General features: G+C 39.8%; 1 protein-coding gene across 4 annotated transcripts in view; it reads left to right on the top strand.

Annotated features, from left to right (window-relative positions):
• The window catches only part of NELL1 (neural EGFL like 1), a 275157-nt gene that overhangs the window by 11293 nt on the left and 240160 nt on the right, over positions 1-23704 (top strand). For all 4 annotated transcript variants that reach the window (XM_065065504.1, XM_065065502.1, XM_065065501.1 and 1 more), the window contains exon 3: positions 13621-13771. In XM_065065504.1, the coding sequence (XP_064921576.1) occupies positions 13621-13771 (151 nt within the window). The remainder of the gene's footprint in view (positions 1-13620; positions 13772-23704) is intronic.

The raw sequence follows: 23704 nt of genomic DNA, 5'->3' as shown, positions 1-23704 counted from the left end.
GGCTCTAAAGATACATAAACTACTGTTAACATTGTCAGTTCCCAGAAGTAGGTTTTAAAACACTCATATATACCCATCCAGTGCTGGCTGTTTCCACTCCTGTTTAATATTTGACTTATGTTGGAAACCCATCTAGGAGTAAAATTTATCCAGCATATTGATATGAAGGTATAACTTGTAAATCCTTGCGGAGCTTCTTGCTCCATATACTTTTGTTAAAACACCACTACTCCACCCAAAGTATAGACTAAAATAGAAATGTAGTCATATTAAATGACAGTGACCGACTTCTACTTCTCTTTCTTTTTTCTTTCCATCGTGAATGTTGACATGCAGCCTTCTGTTACTTGACATTTTTTGGGTTTCCCATCATGTCTGTAATGATGAGGAAAGGATTCTGAGCACACATTGCTTCTGTCCTTGGCAGTTATTTTTGCTTTCCTGGGAGACAATAATTGTGCTGCTTGTCTGTCTTCATTGCCAGGGTGGTAAGTACAGAGGGGAAGAGGGATAAGCACTTCAGTATTCCTGTAGTATGCTGAAAGCCTCGAATGCTTTTGGCAACCTGTTGACAAAGTTCTGTAATGAAGATAAGCAGAAATAAAATAAAAGGCTTCTGCTCTTCAGTGGGCAGAGGGGGATGCAGAAATTAGTTTCTGATACTGCCAGTAAGCGTAGCTTGCTTCCAAACCGCGTGAGTATCTTGGTCTTACAATGAAAGTAAATCAATTTAGATAAAAAAATAACAGTTTGAGTTTCTTGTATCTTCATCAGAACAGAAAGACAACAAGCATTGTCTTTTTCCTGCAAAGGATTTTGGCTAACTGGTACTCTTAAGTCGTATCATACTGCATATAATCAGGTGTTATTAGCTGCTTCTTCAGTAAACGGCTATTGAACTGGAGTAAGAATATAATTCTATAATATCTTATCAAATAGCACACGGGCTGGTCAGAGTTTTGGCGAAGCAGAATCAGTACTTGAGTTGTGCTGCCTTGAGGTGAGTCCCTGCACGGCGCTGAGCATCTCTGGATGCCGAATCCTGCCCAAGTTCAGGTCAAGTCCCCGCGCCTGACGCTGCGGGTCTGGGTCACTGGACAGATTTTGGGGCAAAAGAAAGCAGAATCGGAGCGTTACTTGGTGCTTCTGAGTTAAAACTGTTTGAAACACAGTGGGAGGGAAAAGCAACACTGGAGAATTGAGTTCTCACTATAGGCAATGAATCAAAGCGGCCCATTATGGTTGTTTTTGACCCCAAGAGGGATCTCTTAATTTTCAAAACAATTTTAGTAGAAATGTGTTAATATCCATTTGATAAGAATATCTACATTCATCCTACTTGATTATATTACTCCTAAACAGAGCCACATCTTCTGTCTGAAAAGTGGTGTTGTTTGAAATTACTATCACACAAATTTAAACATGTACAATGATATTTTTTTAAAGATTTTGTACCTTTAGAAAGTACACAAAGGCAGATATAATCAGACCCAATGCAAGAGCTGGCCATGGACCATTTCCTGTGGTGAAAAACCCCGCTGGCTTGAACTACCTATCAAGAATAAAAATTAGATGCTACTTGAGGCCTCAACCCACTTCTGTGCCAAATTCTAGATTAATCTTGCCACCTGCAGTGTGGGTGTATAAATGACATGAGGGGGACATTTTTTTCTCTTATTTTTCATTTTTGCCACATAAATGGTGTGAAGTAATCATGTCACGCTGTGCTGGTTCACGGCGTTGTATCATGTGATTGCCTTTGCTTCTGTGGCCTTTTCAGTGATACAAAATGCAGAACATTGGATTTTTTTTTTTAATAGAATGGACGAAAATATTATTATTGGCACCTGATGTCCACTAAACCATTCATCTAAATTAGTAGTTATGGGGGTTGCATACCTGCTAAAAGAGCAAAGTTGGTTCTGTAATTCTGACAACAGGGATCTGTGAATCACTATTTTGGAGCAGTAAATAGTGTAGCTGAGCACTGGTGTTTTGGCTTCCAAAAACATCATTTATTGCAGTCTGTCCCATGTCCTCCCTCCTCGTGTGATAACATTTCTTACATAGTTACAGCTGAGTTTCCTGTTGGTCTTCTGTGCTATAAATAGGAAAAAATACTATAGGATCTCTGCAGCTGCACGGATTATTTTACTGAGTGTGTCCTCCCCTTGCACACATGGGTGACTCCTCCCTCCAAAGCTGAGTTTTCCATTTGGCATCAGTGGGAACAGACACCTACAGTGGACAAGTTTGTTTGTTTCTAAAGTGGACAAGTTTGTGTTCTAAAGCTTAGTTCTGTGTTGTGCCCCCTCTTTTTCCTTTTCATTTTAATTTATCTTTTGTAAACTGGAAGGCAACAAAGATGCTCTGAGAGCGCGTGTATAAAACTAGATCTCGGAGGTTAAATACTCATTGCTTCTGTGATGAAATACTATCTACAGATGGTGTTCAGACCTGCCTCTGCTTCCCTCTTTTCGCTTTGGCTCATCATGCATAACAATGTTGAAATTTTAAAGCCTATTCTTGGGGACTGGGGAAAATAACAAAGCCAAGATGTGTGGGAGGAGAAGTGGGGTTTGTGTGTGTGTGTGTCGTGATTTTTCTTGGTCTGTGGAGGTCTTAACGGATGTTCATCATGCTGCTTGGGAAATGAACCAGCACAGCCTTAAAACATGATATTTGCAGAATGATTTGGTAAATGCCAATGATTTGCAAGCCTTACGTACTGCGCTTTACCTCAAGTCTTCCTTTTAAGGGAATCTACTGAGAAGTTGTGGTAGGAGGATCCTGTGCAGTATTAGTTACAGTCATGGTATTAGGGCAATGGTGGAAGTTTACCTTTACTTCATTGTAATTAATTATGAAGCCAGAACAAAATTAATGTTCTTTTTTGTAATATCATTGCCCACACATTTAAAAGTCACAGTCCTCTGTGTTAGCCTTTTGTTCTCTGATGCTGGCAGTGCTTTTAATGTTTTTGATGTCTAGCGAGTACCAGCTTTGAGATTGGATATTCTCCCTTTCCAGCTTTATGCCATCCTAATTGTTTCAAAATGTAGTCATTAAAAAAAAAAGTCAACATTATTGCTGGTGTTATTGCTAATGGCAAGAAATGTAAAAAAGGGGGACACATGTGGCAGTTCTATTTAAATAAAAGCTTATTTTCAGAAACAAAGGCTTATGGAGCAAAAGGGAGCGCTTAGTACCCCAAGCACGTTTGCTGTTACGGATGAACCCACAGCAATGGATGCTATCAAAGTTGTCATATTTTATTCATGAGTTGTGGCATGCTTGGGTGAAATAAGAAAAGCAATGCTCCAAATCATAATTATGGTGTAAAAAGATAAACCAGTTATTATTGTGACATTTTTGAAAATTCTTAAATCCCTCAAATAATTTGTATAAAACTTGCAGGGAATGACTAAGTATGTTAGTTGTATTTATGATTCTTTGTTGGGGGGTTGTGTGGAACACTTCACAAACAGAATTTATACATATTTTGGGAGAATATATAAATGTGTGCTTATGTGTGTTCCAAGAAACAAAGACAACTAGAATATTGAATATAAACATAATTGTAAAGAGGCTGACAGCAGAAATTATACTTCAGTAGAGAAGGGCTTTGACAAATGTATTACGCCTCGTGTTATTATCATGCAGTTAATAAATAAAACAGACACTCAGGATTTAATTTGCTTTAGCAATAACATGGAAGTGATTTTTTTCTAAGGGAAAGAAAACAGAAGGGAGAATTAGCTCATGAAACACATTTGTTTAATGCTTCTACAAATTATATACAGAGAATAAAGAGAAAACATAAGATTTTTAGTAATAAATGAGCTAAATGCTTTAAAAGTAATTAAAAAACTATTTAGTGTCAAGTCATTGGGAGTTTTTGAACCAGGAGAGCACTTCAGCACATGCTTGCTTTGAACTTTACGGCTAATTTCTTTTCCTTATTTGGATTATTCATGTGATAAAAGGCTTTACTGGACTGGAAATTAAAACCTTTGTGTAGGTGTAGCCAGGTCTGTTTGCTGCCATAAGTAGCATTAGGCATTGTAACCTCTCTCTGCAAGTGACAAACCTGAGTCAGAGGTTTCTGTGTTGCTGAAACTTTCCTGTTAATGAACTATTTAAAGCTAGCGTTTTGATTTACGTGTTTAAGAATACAAGTTTTCAGCAGGGAGGCAAATTCTGATTTCTGTGTGGTCTTGCTGAAGTTACACTGGGATTTTCAACAGAGTCAAAATAATTTAGGCGTTCAGCTTCTCTCCTGCTTCAGTGGGATCTTGTACTTATAATTGCTTTGAAAATCCAGGTTATGGGTTACTTGTTGACATTATCTGTCATATTCATGTTAAACTTAGGAATACCGAAGCACTTCAGAAGTACTTGGTATTACTATTTATTTTTAATACTGTTGCCATAAAGTATGAGCAGCATTTATTATTACGTGTGAAAAGGAAGAGTGCTAAATGACAAATCGGAATTATTACATATTCCTTAAAAATGCAAATGAATCAGTCTCTGCATGCTCTATTGAAAAAGCTTAAATTTTGTTTCTAGATTACGAACACGCTCAGGGTTATAGTGGGAGGAAATAAATCCAAACTACAATTAGTAGTTATTTGTGAAACTTGGCTTCTATATCTCATTTTCGGTTGTAGATGCTACTCACCTTCTGGTGCCATCTTAAGCTTCTTTTAAACAAATGTGTCTGAAGAACATGTTTTGTCAAGTTCAGTATATATATTTTTTAAAGTAATTTCTAATTTTGTGGGTATGTGACTGTGAGCATACCTGAAAATGTGTTGTAGAAGGGGAGGAAAAATTTGCTTAGCTTCTTTTTGCATGAGGCCAGAACAGAAGCAGTATTTTTGGGCTCATTATTTTGCACAACATTAGCGTTTAATATACTCTTAAAATAGATCCCTGAAGTGGACAGTACTCCTGCAAAATGGACAACATGTCAGTAACAATTCTTAGCCATTACTGCTATTTCCCAAAGTTACGTACATCACCACTGGCTGTGTTCAAACATGACAGTGTTGCTGGTGGTGTCCATATTCTTTCTGTTAAAATGTTATTGTTTTCCGAATTTGCAAACAGCAATCTTTATAGTCACAGTGATGCGGTACTTTATCCAATAGAGATAAACAGTGGAAAAGATGTTATAATCAGTGACTCCTGAACTAATTAACTAACAACACATGTAATTTGATTAACTTGCATAATTTAAGGGCGGATTATGTGATTTTAGTGGTAGTGTAACTTCAGGAGGGTTTCTAGCAGGCATTTAATTTAAGGGATCAACCGTTTGTAAGTAGTCTTGATGTCAGCATCAGTCCCTTGAGGAAACAACAGAGCCTACTTGAGCCTGAGCTCGGTAGCCCCTTAAAATGTTTGAAACAAATTAAAGAGGCTGCCTTGAGTGACAGGTGACGTGTGGCCTCAGCAAGGTGACCACCGGTGTTCTCAGCAGGGCTCTTGTTGCAAAGCCATTTGGCTTCCTCTGGTTTTGCTCCATCATGGCCAAGTGGTTTGGAGATGGTGTCAGTCCCGGAGCTGTGTGTGTGCCCAGACCTGCTGCTCATCCTTCTGCTGCTGGAGAGGTGACTCCAGCGCTTTCTGTGGCCATTCTGTCCATTTGGGTGGAAAAGACAAGTAAGGTCCTTGGAGGTATAAAGCCCATATGCAGCACAAGAGGGGCAGTTTCTCAATGTACGCTTAGTTACTTCTGCCACTGTGCTTTCCCTGTCACCTAGGGCACATTTTGCCAGCCGGGGCTTGAGAAATGTAGGTGGCCACCTTCTCTCTTGGCACGTATTCATTTCCATGTCTTGTGCAATATCTGCTGCTCTGTTTGTTCCAGAATACTCAATTTCCGTGGTTCAGTTTGAAATGCTGATAGAGCAAACAAAGGACTTAGACTCTCTGACAACTACTTAATTAACAGGAGTGTGGTCATTCTAGCTAGTGCTCAAGTTGGGCCAGTTTTCGAGAAGTGAAGAGTCTGACATTAATCCACTAAATCAACTAAATTATTGGTTGGGGAGAAACTGTGATTTGATAAGTAGTCTCTGTTTGATTTCTTTAATGACTCAAAATTCTGCTGTCCCTGGTATCTGGAGTTTCAGGATTGGGTTTGCAATAGCTTCCGAATGAAGCTATGGAATGAAATATATATACAATTTTAAATGCTAGATTAATTTTGTTAGGAGAGCCCTAGTTGTAAATTAGTTTACAAACGTGTATATCAAAATGACAGCAATAGATGAACACTGTTGCCAGGGTAGTTTTGCATCATGCAAAAGGAGAGTTTGCTTTGAGTTACTCTGTTTTTTCCACCTTCTCTAGCAGAACTGCTTTTGCTGTATAGTCATGGGAACTTACCTTTGTAACATTAGCTATTCACCCTGGTAATTGCTCCATCCTCTAATTTAATGAAAACCCATTAAACCGAAACAATAATTAAAATGAGACATCATCTCTGTAGGAGGTTTGCATATTAAAATCACCAAGCATTTCACTGCAGATGGATCTTATTCTTAAGAAACAGTGTTTGAAGCAACATGTAAAAAGTGATTTATAATGAATAGTCATAATTTAGAAAGCTGTGCTGTTGAGCATGATTTCCCACTGTTTATTACTGACTGTGAGTGGAGCTAGCAAGGCAAAAGCATTTACAATGTCTTTTTGTACCAGTGAGAACACCTAGCAGCAGAGGTGTGCTGGTGAGAATACATCGTGCCTTCTTTAGTCTTCCCTAGTAGCACAGTCTTAAAGAGAAGGACTTCTTGGCAGTGAAATGACTGGAGAAGACCCCTGTAGCTGGTGTCAACATCTTTCTATGAAACCTGGGATGTGTTTGTGACTTGTGTGCACTGAGGAATGGTTTTAGAGAAGCAGGAAGGAATGGGCATCAATCAGTGGTAGTGTTTGAAGTTGTTAGGATTTTTTTGACCAGTTCTTTGTGGGACCAATGTGTGGAAAGGAGTTGGTGCACTGGATCCCACTTGGACTCAGAGGCTTTGATGAAGCACCTGCCTTCAGTGAGCAGAAGGGTTTGGTGACACTGTCATGTGTTTTCATCCCGAGCAACTTTTAGAAACTGTCTACACTGAGAGTTGCTAGTTTTTGATCCTCCTTCCACTCTTGGTTTCATATATGGAAAGCTGATGACTTAAAGTAGGGCACTACGGTTGCTGTGTGTTGTGTGTTTGTGGTTTTTTTTTTTTAATAGAGATTTCAGTTTTATTGCTTTTTGCCCATAGCAAGGTAAAAACCAATATGCCGCAATATTCTGTTCTTTAATTGCTGTAGCTGAAATCCAGATTCCCTGTTGTTGCCAGGTTAATTTCTACTTACTTGTCCAGAGTGACTGTGCAAAGGTTCTCCTGAAACCAACAGCTTTAAAATGATTGAAGGTACCAATAAAGCAATGTGTTCTGCAGTATGTCCCCTACCAAATTAAGGAAGTAAAAGGAAAAGGTATTCAAGCAGGCTAGTGAATGATGAAACATATCTCTTGCTTTAGAAAACATGAGTTGATTTAGAACTGAATCTTTTTCTCTAATGGAAGCATCTATTAAAGAATAACAATTTCCCAGACAAATTGGAATTGAGTTTGTAAGAAGTGGTGCATGTTTTTCATGGCTTAAAATTCTACCCCAAATGGTCATGTACTTCCCCTTGGACCACAGGTTGTTGACACTATCACCAAAGTAAGTTTGGCAAGAATTTTGCCTATTTTCCTAGTGTAATTATTTTCTTTCTCTAACTCGCTTTGTCTGCTTCTGCGTGATGATAATTTTCTTACACTGTTTCTAAAGGAGCTGATGACAGATTCTCCCTTTCTCTTATTTTTGGCCTCTTGTATGTTCTGGGCTACAAGTGGCAAAAGCCTGAGGTTTTAATTTTCTCACATGGGACAAGGCAGCCAGGACAAGGCAAGGTGGTGTCCCTGAGAACGGGGGAGATGGTGTTGAACAGGGCAATGTGGGATGGCAGGGGCTACATGGGCTTGTGTTAAGGAAGTTTCTTTGCTCTGGGTATCCCAAAACAGAGTGTCAGACATGAATTCCAGAAGTTCCTCTAAAAGAAAGAATTCACTTGTTAGGCACAGTGGGGAGAGTAGCTCAAGCTGGGTGCCTTCAGAAGAGGGACCCTAAATAAAGAAAACTCTGGGGAATTTTACCCTTAGAATCTAAGGTTCCCACCTCTTGTGTGTCAGTTTGGGCTGATTGTAGAATTATAGTCTGGATCCCTTAATTTTCATCAGTTGGGCCTTTTCTTATCTCTGTGGGTAGTTTGTCTTTCACTGACCAGATGGGTTGTCAATTTAAATCTCCAGTTGCACCTGCAGCTGGGAAAAAAAAAAGACGACATTGTCAATAACCAAAACATTCTTCCTTTTTCTCATCTGCTTTGGATGCACCATTCTGTTCCTTTCCTTATCTCTAAGGATGCAGCTCGTGTTGACTATCAAAAACTTCCTTCTTGCTTGAATTGGCTCTGATACCATTCTAGGCAGAAAGTTTGGAAGTTCACAGTTTGTGACCTAAGCAAACTTAGTTACTGATGCTAAGTAAGTTATGCTCAACAAGTTCTATATGAGCAGCTTCTGAGCAAGCTCTGTAAGAAACAGTATACCAAATAGTTCAACAAGCTAAGGCAATCTGTATTTCCTAACAGTTTGTGTCCTGACAAACTGCACCATTGCTTTGTGTTTGGCATTTCTTCCTTACACCTACAGCTTAAAAAAGGGATTCAAATCAAGCAACAAATGTGCTCTCCCTTTGACATAGATGTGTCTTCTGCTTCTCTGTTTTGCTGAAGAAAGTTGCCTTTACTTGATGCTCTGACATGATTTGTATCTGTTGTACTTTCAAATAACTGTGTATGCTTGGTTTTTTTTGCTTGTTTTATTTTAGAAACACTCTGGTATGTTTTTTTAAAAAAAACCCTCCAGACAGTCAATATTTCAAATTAAGAAAATATAATCACATAGAAGGGCATATGAAAGTCACATCTATGTATGTTTATTTATTTATTTTGCTGAGATTGCATTATCATTCAAGCATGAAGTGATGTTTCACTGAAGATTACTGTATAAACCCATATTGTTCTATATTATGTAGGAAATATGGCATTTCATTATGAGCAGACAGTTATTTTTATAGAGAGCATAAAAAGTATTTTCCCTTTCAGGCACCTGTGGTGAGGGGGTGTATGTATACTCAATTTTTCTTTTTTTTGAAGTGTGAAAATCAACCTGAAAATAGAAAGCTCTTATTCTAAATGGATTGTACTCCCAGTTCATTTGTATGGTACTTTCTGCAGAAATCGAGCAGAACACAAACAGCGATGGCGCAGCATTGAGATGCACTGCCAGAGATGTGGGGGGCTGTCCTATGGGGCAGCGGATCTGCGGTGATGCAGCACTGGCTGGACCGTGTCCTTAGTGGAGCCTTATGTGGCTCCTTCCCAGAATTTGGACCCCAGATTGTGAGCCCAGGGTTGCATTCAGCACCCCAAGAGGTTTTTCATCTCCATAATGCCACGTCATGTTCCCCCAGATGCTTATGAGCATCTCTGTGCTCCTCACTTGGAGTTCCTTCAGAGGCTTTCGGGTCGTGTTTGCCATCTCACCATGGAATTGCTGGGAAATTCCCCTTGTTGTAGTTACTGAGGTGGAGTCATGAAGAGCAGCATTTCCATAGACATTTTTGCATCTGCAAGTACATTTTTCTAGTGGTAGGGGGTGTTCTAGGCACTGGTGATGAGTAGACTTACTCCTAATAAATAGCACCATACTTAGAAGTGTGTTAATTTCTAAAAACTTAGTCATATAACTGTCTTTGTCTGAATTATACTAGAATAATGTTGCAAAGCAGTACAGAGATACCGTTTGTTATCTATTAATTTGGACTCAAGATTCTGGAATTTCCGAACTTTGGATCTTATCGATTCTAATCAACAGAGAATGAATATAAGGTGTGTGTGTGGTCTGATGTATTTGTGACTATGGAGATGTGGCAGAGTATAGCACAATATTTTCAAGTATGTTTCTGCCTGAAGTAGTCAGTGCATTGATTATTCATTCATGATTCTGACCAAGGAGTCCCATATTTTTGTATAAAATTCAGTGGATAGGTGGCGGGATGTGGCTTTATATCTGGGTCCCCCTATAATGAGAAAATGTCAGACTTTGCAAGGCTTGACTGAAGTTTTAACATGTATGTTCCACTGCCTATGATTTCAAGTGAAAGAGTTTCTGAAAGCTTCGATAAGTCATATTTTATTTTTGGCAATTGTGAAACCTTTAAGGATGTCCTGTTTTTGTTAAAAACAAGACCAGTTCTCTTTTAGTGATTTTTCTTTCAGCTAAGTTCTTCTAGGTGGCTGTACTTTTCTGACCTGTAGCCTGCATATTTTTCCTAGGATGCTGTACTCAGTGCTGACAAGAGACCAACAGAATACTGAAGAAGCTCATGTTTAGATTTATAACTATGGTAGCCAAGAAAGACTAATAAGTTTTCCCATGATCCGTTGGGAGAGGGGTGTGCTTGAGGAGGGGTGGATGAAACAGGTGTCGAGGGTTTAGATTGCAGAGTGACAACAAAAACCCTGGCAGATGTATTGTTAACCTCCTCTCCCCCCCAATTCCTCCTTTTGCCCCTCCCTCTCCCCCTTCCCACTAAGGACAGGTGATCGGGGGGGAAAGAAGGACAGAGAAAAGAGAGTTGGAAAAATTAACAATGTTTTACTAATGCTACTAATAAGAATGGAGAAAATAATACAAAATATACAAAACCAATCTTGAAAGTCTCAGCAACTGCAGAGCAGGCAACCAAAGTCCTGGACTGGACTCTGCAGCCAACCGGAGCTGGATTCAGTCTGTCACTAGGCCTCAGTTCGCAGGGATGACTAGCAAGGTCCTCTCCTAATGTCAGCCATGAGGAAAAGGGAAAAGGAAAAGGGACGAGATCCTCGTGATCTCCCACTTTTATATGAAGTATTCACGTGAATGGAATGTTATACACAGTTGGTCAGTTTCTTGGTCACTTGGTCGCCCCTCTCGCGAGATGTCCATCCGTGCTTATCAATAACTTCACATTCCATTGCTAGGTTTACCAAAACATGTGTCTGGTTCTCCAGGAAAATGCAGCTAATATGAATGCTTTAGCTGACAGGCAAATTCACTAAAAGAGAAACTTGTTTTTTAACAAAACCAGGACAACAGGTGACTAGAACTGACCAACTGAGGATCAACTGAGTACCCCATCTCATAATTGTCATACCCCCTATATAAGAGGGTGATCATGAGGGTCAAGCTCTCTTCGACCATGGCCGGCATCTGGAGAGGACCCTGCCTGTCTGCCTGTGATCTACGGGCCTCAGGCCCTGCATCCTGCAACCAGTTTCCGGTTTGCTGTGAAGTGCCGCCCGTGACTTCCGGGGGCAGCCAGCTCCACACACCCAGCTCTGCTGCTGGAGTGACGCCAGCTCCGCGTCGAGCACTCGAGATTGGTTTTGTATGTTTTGTATATGTTCTTTATTTATTAGTAGTATTAGTAAAACCCTTTAAAACCTTCCAACTTAAAGTCTAAGTCTCTCTTCCTTCTCCCTTATCTTTGCTATCATCTTTCTGACCTAAGGAAAGGAGTGGCGGGAAGTGGGTGACAGGGAGCGTCTGCCACAGTTTATTACCGCCTTGCCTTAAACTGTGACAAAGGAAAAAGAATTCTAAGATACTAAGGTTCTTAATACTTCAGAACAAGAATAATTATCTTCAACTATAAACTCTGGGACATTTTATCTCTGAGTCCTACTTGTACCTTGGAAGTTAGTACCAGTGGATTGTCTTTCTGTATAGACAGCAAACTGGATATCGGAGAACTTACTGGTGTATGGGACACATAGTTTTGTGGCTCCTGCATCAGCTTTTTTTTAAAGGAATTAGGTAATATTTATGATCAGCAATAACACTTTCTGGGTGAAGAGAATGATACAGATAATGAAATTCTGTAGATAAAGACAAAATCCAGTCTTCTGTGCTGGATTGTCTCTTCTGCTATTCCCCTTTCCGATGGCAGTGGAAATGATTTGTCTTCTTTATCTTCCGCCATGATAAAAAGTGGCATTGGACAGACAAATAGTTTGTTGTTGTAAAGTGGGCATTATATTTATGTATTAGGTGAATTTAAACCCCTGGCAAAGATTTTTCAGTGATTAGTGATTTTTTTGATGTCTAATTTGCAGTACTTTTCAGAGGTGAGCTCTTCCAAGTGCAATTGTGTTATGGATTCTCAGTGTGTAGTCTCATTTGAAGGGCTGTAAGCTGCACAGGAAAAACTGAGACACCCAATTACAAAACATGCTTGAGTACTTTTTCCTTGGAGTTTGGTTTCAGTCCATGGCATTCCCTCAGTAGCTGCATTTCTGTGTTTCAGGTTGTTTTTCAAGCCAGCCTCTCCTCTTTCTGTCTGCAAAGCCTCATTTAATGACACAATGGTGTTTTTTCTTCCTGCAGTGAAATTCTGAATTGTAAATCTCATCACTCCTTTGTGTGTTACAGCATTCATGCTGGGCCGGATTTTCAGGATTCAGTAGAATTATATGTTTTTTTACCAGCTGAGAATTTGTGCCGGCACTTTTGGCTTCAAAGTAAACCTTTCGAAAGGAAGCGCCCCGGGTTTCTAATTGGTTGTGACATCCAGGAATCGCAAGTGGCACAGGTCTTGCAGATGTGTGACAAAGGCCCAGCATGAGAGACATGGGAAGGGGTGGGAAGGTGAAATGCCGTGATTTCTCCGTTTTGTTGTTAATCATCTTTCAGAGTGGTGATGTATTGCAAATAAAAGGATGAGATAAAAATGAATGTGTTGGGAGGCAGCACATTTGAATCATAGAAGATCAAATATAAGGCGACGATGCTGCTGCTTGGACATCAGCAGGATTAGCGAGACTGAAATATTCCTGGATCTGCCTGGTCAGACTGGAGTTTAATAAATATTGTATGAGCTGTCACACTTTGCTTGTTTAAACTGAGAAAACCACAAAACGATAGTGGATTGTAAGCATGTCTTGTATTCCTCGGCCAGAAGCGCAGCTGTATAGCATTATTAGCAATAATACATCTCTGCCTTACGCCGTGCAAGGACAGGTTTCCTCTGATGTACGATGGAGAGGTGGTAGCGGAGTCAGTGGTAAAAACTGCAACTGGAGCTCAGTGAATTGTGTTGGGAGAGGCAGCGCCTGAGATTTTGCGGAATTTAGGAGTCTATTTATCTAACTGCAGCACACCTTATTTACAGCAACTTAATCTGCTCGCAGCAGACACAAATGGCTCAGCATCCCGTTAAGAATTCTGTCAGAAAATCAGTCGTTGACCAGTTGTGAACTTGTCAAAGTGACGAGTGGGCATGCTGACAGAGATGGCATTTGGGTTTTGTCATGGAGCAAGTACAGAGGTAAAACATGGTAGATGGCTCTCAAAAACGAAAAATACCGATGGGAAAATGAAAAATGTAATCTGAATATTTCTGATTTAGCATTTATGCTGCACTATTTATTTTTTATTTATTATTATTATTCTTTTTTAATTCCTAGATATAGAAAGAGAAATCCATGCAGCGCCCCATGTGAGTGAGAAGTTAATTCAGCTCTTCCGGAATAAAAGTGATTTCACGTTTCTGGCCACCCTGCAACAGAAGGCATCGACTTCTGGAGTTATACTGTCCATCCGAGAATTAGAGCACAGGTAAGAGGAAATTGCAGCAGTAATAACGTAAATGATACTGAGTGCTCAGTGGTCCATTTTGACATTGTGCTCAAATGGTAGATGTACAGCCTGACATGGAAGGTAAAACCTTTCTTAATAGCTTGCAATTTGCTGCATTTTGCTCGTTGTTTTTTGTTACAGGAAGAATGCACTATTTACGTGTTCTGGTCTGTAAGACAAATTAACTTAAATGGAAAGATCAAAACCAATGTAGTATTGACACAATGCACTTTGGAAGTTACAAACCTTGTAATGCAATTTCCCTTACTGGTTTATCGTATGCACTTTGGAGTTTACTTTTTCATAAAAGTTAAGCTTACATGTTTCCTGCTTTGCTATGTTATATAACATTTTAAAATAATATGTTTTCTTTTTTGAGGTTCAGCAATTAAGTTATTAAGCAATTAAGCTATTTGTGCTTCCGTATGGTGATGTGTATCTTTTATTCCTGGCATAAATACAGTATATTCTTATTTCATGTGTGGTTTTTTTTTTTTCCTTTTTATTGCCAGTGTAGGAGGGGAAAAAAGAGGTTCCTTTCATTATCTATTATAGTGGTAGGCATCATTTATTTAAAAAAAATAAAGTACCTTGTATTGTGGCCCATAATACAATTCCAATGATGTTTTGATGTTTCAAAGCGTGCTTTGCTTCAAATAGTCTCCTACTTCTAACATTGTGAATGCTTTTTTTCATAATTTCTTAGGACTTGAGGGACCTGTGTGTCTAGTCTGTCTTTCTGTTTTAATGCAAGTAATAGGATGTTCTTTGGTTGTTCCTATTTCAAATTTAATATTAGTCATTCTGCAGTGTTTCTTTTAGGAAAAAAAATCCTATTGGTATTTAGTTTTGTTAACCATGTGCATGATACACAACTGTTAGCCCAATTTTTTGCCTTTTGTTGAGAAGGTATATGAAGAAGGCAGTGGCCCTATTATGACCAAATCGTCAGTGATGGCTCTTGCCAGCACAAGAGCAGGGATATCGGGACACGGATAGCTAAGGGGAGGGCTCTGCCATTTCCTTACTCTATCATCATACTTTTCTGTCGCTTCCACTTTCTTATTGGTCTCTAACTTTATTCGTTCTTTCCTTTTTCCAGGTCATTGTCTCAATATATAAGAGTATTGTTTTGTATTACGCAAGGATCCTTCCCTCCAACTCTTCCTGTTTTCCTTCTCTCTCTCTATCGTTCCTTTTGTCGTTGTGTTTTAATTCCTCCGAGCTTTTCAAGGCTTTCCAAAGTTGTGGTTGACAGTGTGAGTTTGCCGTGTTAAGGGATTTTTCTTTTTGTATTTGAGAAAGAAGACATTGAAGAGAGTCCTTGACAGAGGAATGCCGTCACATATAGGGACACACACATGCACTTGGCAAAATCTAAGGTCAAACTAGACAAGTAGTGATGATTACGCAATGCAAAGCAAGTGGATTTTTAGGTATGGCCTCTTTTGAATTTAGATACTTCTCTATCTTAATGGGTAGAGACAGAGGCTCGTAGAGAGATGTGCTATCCAGACGCAATCTTGATTGAACAAGATGTGCTGCTGATGTCCTTCTTGGCATTGAGATTATCTCTAGTATTTCAAGTTAATAGACGTCTTCCAAAATATATATAGTTGAAGGAGTGGGTGCTAGTCTTGCTTAAACCTTTGTATTTCTGTGTACTAACTTAGGTAGTTTCAGCCTCTGTAGTTCTATGTGAGAGTCAAAACAGGTATGTCCAGTGTTGCTGTTACATTCTGAGAGTCAGATAGATTACTGTGATTGTCCTTCTTTCCTGCACTCCTCACGGATCACTTAAAACAGAGTCACTGTTTGTTTCTCTATTTTCTTAAGTTGCTACTTGGACCACGATAAGGATCGTGCTTTCAAACGCTCAGGTCTATGACAGAAATTAATAAAGTGGGTGACAGTGGAGAAAATCTTTTTTAACACTGAGTGGGAGAGAACAAAGATTTAGGGCACTACTGAAGAGGACCCTGCTTACATTATGATCAATGCAATAGCAGAACTTCCAGCTTGCTATTTTTTTGGTGTTGCTCTAATTGCCCAGGTCGCTCCAGCTTTGCACGTGAACTGAAATGGCTGCAGGCCCTTGACACAGGGGAAGCCTTTTTAAAATTCTGTTTTCTACTAATTTTTTGATAATTAGCGTGGTTGTGTTCTGGTGACATCCATTATTCTTGGTCAAGCTTTTTTCAACCTTCCATGTTTCTGTGAAAACAGACAATGCAAAGACAGTAGTAAGAACCATCATTGTGTTTCAGCATGATTAAGACCTGTGGGAACAACTATAAGGGTACATTTATTACCTAGCCAGGGTAGATTTTTACCATGGAAAAGCCAAGAACTCTTCCCTTGTGCACAGAATGGGATATATTGTAGCTAGGGACTATGCTTAAGGATTGTAGTTAAGTCTCTGAACTTACTGGCATGCCCAAAGTGGCGAAGTTAAAAGTCTGAGGCTTCAGAACATGCAGGAGATCAACAACACTGAATAAAAGAAGCTGTCAGCTATTGGTACAAGTGTTTATATCTCTATGGGAGATGACTTTTTGTTGTGCACAGATTTAATAGTTGACAAATAGGTTTTATTGCAAACAACAAAAAGGCATGTGTAGAGGTATGCGTACACACACATATATAAATATTCTAAGTTAAATATGCCAGCATAACTAGTTCAAAAGGCAGTTTTGCATGATGTGTGTGGTGGAGATGATTGCCATTAGGTGGTAATATATAGAATGCCTGGTTTATATTTAATTTCTCTAGTAAGTTTTAGCAGGATTTTATTTTTCTTCTGTAGCGTGGAACTCTGAAACTAAAGGTATTAAAATAACATGAATACAACTTTTCTTGAAGTTAGTAATTCAGATATGGTGTTTTGTTATACTGAATAGATATTTTGCAACAATTGGAAATTTGTTAATTTATATCATCATTTGATGGACAGGATTTATATTACAGTGATGATAAATGCATCTTTGTTAATATGTTATCCGGTTGAATCAGCTTAGTGATAATAAAAACTTTGTTTTCATGATCCAAATGTATTAAAATACAACTTGGAAAATGGAAAGCTTAAATAACACAGATTAAGCCCAATTGAACAGAGCGATACTATGTGCAGACTGTGTACATAGTTATCTGGAATAGAGTGGTAAACTTGAAGATTATAATTTTTTCCACATTATAGATGAAAAAAATGTAATACAGGATGGACAAACATGTTACTTGGGAATGCAGAAAGTGGAAACTGTTTTCTTTATTGGTGGATTATGCTAGCCAGTTCTTCCTAGAAGATCTTTGTGAGCTGTTTTGCTCATGACTTTTGACTCTTCAGACACTTGGAAAAGGCCATTGAGATATTTAAAATCCCATCCATAATGAATCCTTATTTCAACAGTGATTTAATGGCTTTATCTGAAGTTGGAAGAGTGGAGAGCATTCTTTTGGTGAGTCATCACCCAGCTGACCAGCTCATAACACTTTCAAATCAGATACTGCGCAAACTTTCAATAATGAGCTTTTAATTGCTGGGGATTTTTTGGAGGTAAACATCATTGAACCACAACTTGCGGCTAAGCATGGTAGGCATAAGGTATCAAGAAGTATTGAGTCCAGAATGATTTTTCTACTGATGTACAAATCTGAACCTCCATAAATCAGACAAATAGCACAAGTACACATCACCTGGGACTCTGGTACTTACCTGTAAGAAAGTAAGAGGAAATAGAGTTTTTACAGTGTGTCACACATAACTGTGAGGCAGCCACCAACTCATCATTTGGTCATGATGTGGGAGGCAATAACTCTGGATCAGGTTTTCTAATCTTTCATTGGGCAAAATTCCTTTTGACTTTTTGAAAGTAACCTGCTGGGTGTTTACAAGATGACTCCCAAAGATTTTTCTCCTTAGCCATTGGTATATATTTATGGAAAGCAGAGAAATTGGGCATTGTAATGCAGAATATGCAAAATTAAACTAGTAAGCAGAAGAGCCATGAACTACCAATAAGAAATAAGATAATACCCTTATTGACCTTCTCCTCAAGGTCTCCTTATGTGCATTTTTAATGTCCCTGAGTCTTGTGTGTTGTTCCCACCCCTCCTCCTTCTCTTGCCTTCCTGAAGAAGTCATTGTTGCTTTTGTTGATGGTACTAGTTACTAAAGAGGCAGGATGAAAAACTAATTGTTTTGTAAGATGCCAAGTTGTTTATTCCTCCCTACTATTTTGTGTGTGTGCCTTCTCTTTTCTTCACATCTATTAGCACTAACTTTCTATCCATGTGTTGTCATTCTTTCTGAAGAGTGTTTCAAATTGGGATATTCCACCGTGATATAGAACTAGGGACCAAGCAATAATATTAATGTTTCCAAGGTCTTCTTACAGGAAGCAGTAAAAACTTTTTCTAAATTTTCTGAGTGTTTTTTCTTTTTATTCTTTGTTTTTATGCTTATAACTTATGCCCATGACCTGAACTTCAGTAAATTTCTGCCACACCAGATATACGTAACCTTGCAAGTGAATTGTACTGCTTGGATGAAATGATTTATCGAGTGTAAAATTTGGCTTTTCACTATGTAACAGCAGGTCATATTGGTATAAATATTCAGGCAGATTCTGGTAAAAGTGTTAGGCTCATAGTGAAAGATTTTTATTCCTAGCAAGTCAGAATTGGCTGGAGAGGGGAAAATGCATGGGAGTCTCTAATACATTCTTGAATACTTTCCCCCAGTGACACCATGAACAACTTCTGAGACTGTTGAGGAACAGGTAAAAAACTGGATGTTCACAAATAACAGTTGGAAGGCTACCAGGCCATAATATTCTTCCTTAAAACACAAAACAAGCTAGTTGAATTAAATGCTAAAACCTAATTAATGAAAGGAAACCTATACAAGTGACTTCTGACCCTAGCTGTAAATCTGAGAAATTGGATTTACTCCATACTATGTTTTAGATTATTCTCTGCGAGATGTTTATATGCATATTGGATTCTAAGATGCCCAGAATTCAAAAAGTGAGGGGAAAACTCTGCAAATGTGTGCATTAACCTTTTTCTTTTAGGGTAGAGGTCACATCTTCATTAATATTTATATGTAGAATTGCTAAACTGGAGAGCTATACAGAGAATATAAAGATCCAGCCTTACTTCCTTCCCTCTTAATGAGTTGATATGAAATATATGAGGAATCTATGCACTTTTTTTGTCATAGAGGAACAAGCAGGTGGGCTTTATTTCTTATAGTGTTTTTTTTTTTTTTTTCTCATAAAGGTCTTCAGAGCTGCAAATGGAAATGGAATTGGGTGCATCTGCTTCTGTGCTTTGTGTTGAAGTATGCAAAAGAGGAAACTGATGCCAAATTTTTATGTTCTATACATCTTCCACTGATTTAAGAGTCATGAAAGGGGAGTTACTGCTTGAGGATCTCCCATCTTGTGGCTCCTTGCTGAGAGCAGGTGTTCTACGGACACCAGGCTGACAACTGTTGTCTCTCTGAAGCATTAAGACGCTGCTGATAACCAGCTGTTGAAACATATTGATTAGACCTTGCTGGCAATTGGAGCACAATGGCTGGCAGTTTGAAACTCTTTAAAACTGAATTGGGTCAGCGCAGAAATGTTGTGGTCAGCCAGGAGCAGGGTGTGTGGGTCCCCCAGGAGTCTTCTCCAACAAGCTGAGTTATTCTGTTTGTTTTATGACCTTCTGATATAGGCAAAGCACTGAAATGTCTCAAACTTACACTGTGGGAAGCTGCTGGAGCTGGGGTGTCAGTGGGGAGGGAAGGAGGAGACCTGCGGGGCAGGAGGAGGCTGAGGGCATCCAGAGAGCAGCAGGGAGCATACATGTGCTTGGGCCTTGAGAGGATGGAAAGGAGATTTTTTTGCTGGGAATCTAGCAGAAATGTGTGGAATTTATAATAATATAAGAAGTCACTGAAAAGCTGCTGAATTTGAGAGCAAGATCAGAGGGAAGAACATTCCTTGTAAGGACACATCAATTAGGGTAATTTGAGTGGAGCATCTCTCTTATACGGAAAGGCTGAGGGAGCTGGGTCTCTTTAGCTTGGAGGAGACTGAGGGGTGACCTCATTAATGTTTATAAATATATAAACGACGAGTGTCAGGAGGATGGAGTCAGGCTCTTCTCAGTGACAACCAATGATAGGACAAGGGGCAGTGGGTACAAACTGGAACTCAGGAAGTTCCGTTCTCTTCCGTTTGAGAAGAAACTTCTTCAAGGTGAAGGTGATGGAGCACTGGCCCAGGCTGCCCAGGGAGGTTGTGGAGCCTCCTTCTCTGCAGACATTCAAACCCGCCTGGACACCTTCCTGTGTAACCTCATCTGGGTGTTCCTGCTCCATGGGGGGATTGCACTGGATGAGCTTTCCAGGTCCCTTCCAATCTCTGACATTCTGTGATTCTGTGATAGGGTAGTTTGTTTTCAGATACTGGAGTTTGACTCAGGTGGCAGACCTCATTAGTTTAAAAGGCTACGTTATCCTCTTTTGTTTTATTAAAATCTGGTATTTGGAGATTATGGATTTGGGGATCCCCTGAACTGAGTTGTTGCTGCAGTGATGAGCGGGAGGGACCAGGGCCATGCTCTGCTTTGGTCACAGCTCTTCTGGGGCTTTCTGTTCACATGGTGAGCTCCAGGCTTCTGCATACCCACGATGATCCCTGAGCTAATGCCAGCTCAGAGTTAGCATAAAAAGAATGACAGCCCTCATTCAGAATGTCCTTGAATACAAATGCTTTGTGGTCTGCGAGTGGTCCGCTGTGACTGGGGAAACTAACCTTTGGTCGAAGGTTGTGGGTGATGAGCCCTTCAAGGATTAGTTCTGAGTGTAATTGTGGATTGCCTTCCTTGCTAGAGTTACAGTGATTGTGTGAGTACAAGGTCACTTGGTTTTGGAATGGTGATAGGTGAAGAAATGATTCTTTTCTTTCATCAGGGTACTTTTCTGTCAGGCTAGTTCATTGGGTTGACACGCGTCATTGCAACTGAATGGCTAAATCCGGTGCAAGGGCTGAGGTAGGAATGAGCAGGCAGGAGGGTGAGGCCATCTCAGGAGTGGTTACACTAGACTGTGAGACCAACTGCTGCTTTTCATGAGGCAATATAAACAAATTTCTCCCATTACTTGGCCACTTCTTGCAGAAACCTACCTTTAGCAGGGATGTCTTGGTTCTTGTAGGTGTTTGTGTCTATGTGTGTATGAGGATGTATGACCTACTTGCTTTACTATGAGTAGAGACCAGCTCTTTTTAAGACAGCAAGCAGGCAGCAGCCACAGTGAGGACAGACTTTCAGACATATGAAATGGAAACAAAAATGCTTAAGGTCAAGCCTTACATGCCATGAAAATGAGTAGCTGCTTTGTGTGAGCTCTGACTCAAGCTGTCTTAGCTGGCAGGCGGAAGTTGGGCTTACTTTTTTTCTTTATACGATCAAAGAAGAAAGTAAATTCGTATTTGGATGGCCTTTGCCTCATTGCAGGTAAACAAATGCATATTTTGAGCATCATAAATGCTTAATGCCTTGCAGGTTGTATGCCCAGCTGCCATGTAGAAGATTTGTAGAACAAAAGACTAAATGTTTGTTACAGAAAATGTCAGTGTAGGGGTTTTTATTGCTAGAAGTTTCAAGCTAGGCTGATATAACATGATTCCTGTTGTCCTCAGAGTGGTCTGAATGGAAAAATAAAGTTGTTTATTTGACTGGATTTAGTTCCTTTTGTTTGAAAGGAAACAATACAAATGTTTGAAAGAATCCTGTTTAGGTAACCAACAGCACAATGAAGTTGAACTTTCAGGCTTTTACTTGAGAGATTTGAAAGAATTGAGTATTAGGTTGTGGCTTATTTTGGATTTTCTTGTATAGGAGGATTACTTTCGGAATGCAGTAGGTGATGATAGAGTGTTTGTGCAACATACGGGCTTCAGCTTTTGCATTTTCTTTTGTAGAAAGTTAATCTGATTTTTCAGCAAGATACCTTCATTGTCACAGATGAGCCTTCTTCTGTTCACGATGCCTTTTGTGCTACCTAGTGTCAGTCTGATTTTGCTCATAAGCTTTAATGCTATCAGTACTTAATCTCTGCCACAGTAGTAAGTCTTTAGCGCCACATAAGTGAATTTTGCCGTGTATGGTTTTGCTGTGCAGTGTCTCAATCTGTCCATATTTAAACTAGCTGTGACAAGTAGCTTTTTATGGTTTGTACGTACGCATATGTAGCAGAGGACTAGATCCGTACGCTTGAGCGTGTGAGAGTATTTCTTCAAAATCCAGTGTCTGACAATGTGTAATACTTCAGAGCCTGGGATCTTCCTCTGTCACTTTATAGCAACTGGGGTACAAGAACAGCGCCTGTGGAAGTGACTGAAATATTTACCTTGACAACTGTAACTTGTGCTAGTTTGGCATCCATTCAGAACCGTGGTGACAACTGCAAGGTGGGTGTTTGCTTTTGTTTGGAGTCAGATGATTCTCTTGTTTCAGCAGTGCAGCTTTTGCTCTGCGTGGCTTCTCTGACGGTGGCGATGCTCTTGGCCACACATCCTCCAGCTTCTCTGCAGCATCACGTACCCGCTCTGTGCCCCTGGCCTGACTTGCTTCCCACCGGGGAGTGTTAGAACAAGATCTCATCTTCTTTTGTGTTGCTGTCCAGGCTTGAGCCACCTGGCAGCACAACTGAAGTGATGAAGTGTGGTGTGTACCCCTGTGCGCACAGACTCAACCAGCGGTAAGGAACAGTGAAAGGCCAAAAGTGTGATGAGCTGTGATTAATCACAGGATCTCTGTAGATTGAAAGTCGTGAAATCTGTGTGATAATAGATACAGATTCATTGTCTGTTTGTCTCCGAATACATCAAGAAGTGTTTCTGCAAAGGTGCTAAAGCACAATCGTGCCTGAAGCCATTTTTATCGTTAAACATCACTAAATGTTCTGGTACTCTGCCTGGCACGATGCTATTGTGAAATGAAAAGCTCTGTGCACAAACACATCCAAACAGGCACATTTGTACAGAAGCTTCCTGAACTTCTACCTGCTGACATCAAATGGCCTGGTCTCCGAACTTTCCTTGAATTTGCTTTGTTATTAAAACAACATAAGAAATTGTGCCTTGACCATACTGACAGAACTTTCCAGAAGCTTCTGTTCAATACCAGCCTGATTCTTATTATGACAGTGACTTCTTTTTTTCCCCAGCAGCTGAGAGACCTGACATGGTAGTTTTGCTGCAGCATGTGCAAGGTTGAACAGTGCTTCTATCCTTGAACTCCTGCAGTTTTGTGACCTTCTCCCACACAATGTTAAGCAGATGCACGAGTGTTTTGACTAGATGGCAACCCCAAGTTTGTACATATTCGCAGAGATGCCATCTGTGCCTGCTGCCTTGCCCTGGGACATCTGTTCAGTAGCTCTGAGAGCATCTGCTCTAAGTGCTGGTGCTGCTCCTTGAAAGAGGCTGTGGGGCTTTATTTGGCACTTGATCAGGGATGGTGGAAGTTGTAAAATCAGAATGATCTCTGCTTTATTTATGTTTGAAAGTGATAAAGAAGAAGATTACCAGAACTGAATGCAAAAAGTGGTTTTGCTTTAGTTATTGGAGCTCATATCAGAGCATTTAATCAGTATCGTGCTTACCAGATGGTGACCTGTCTTCATTGTGGGATATGTTAGTGTCTCGTGATAGGTGTTAGCATTGAAAAGATAAGAATAAAAAGGAGATTCAGAAGGAGATATATCTGAGAGTTCTTGGCGTGGTGTCTTATTTGGAGCCCTCCCTCCTTTTGCTACTTCCACAACCTGACAGCAGTAAAATCTGAATGGAACATGGTGGTGTTTGTCACGAGTTAAGATCACTGCTGTGGTAGATATGATGAATAGATGAGTAT

This window comes from Columba livia, chromosome 5 (genome assembly GCF_036013475.1).
Source record: "Columba livia isolate bColLiv1 breed racing homer chromosome 5, bColLiv1.pat.W.v2, whole genome shotgun sequence".
NCBI classification, from domain to species: domain Eukaryota; kingdom Metazoa; phylum Chordata; class Aves; order Columbiformes; family Columbidae; genus Columba; species Columba livia.
The sequence above is the reverse complement of the archived record's forward strand: the minus strand, read 5'-3'. Positions and strand labels throughout refer to the sequence as shown.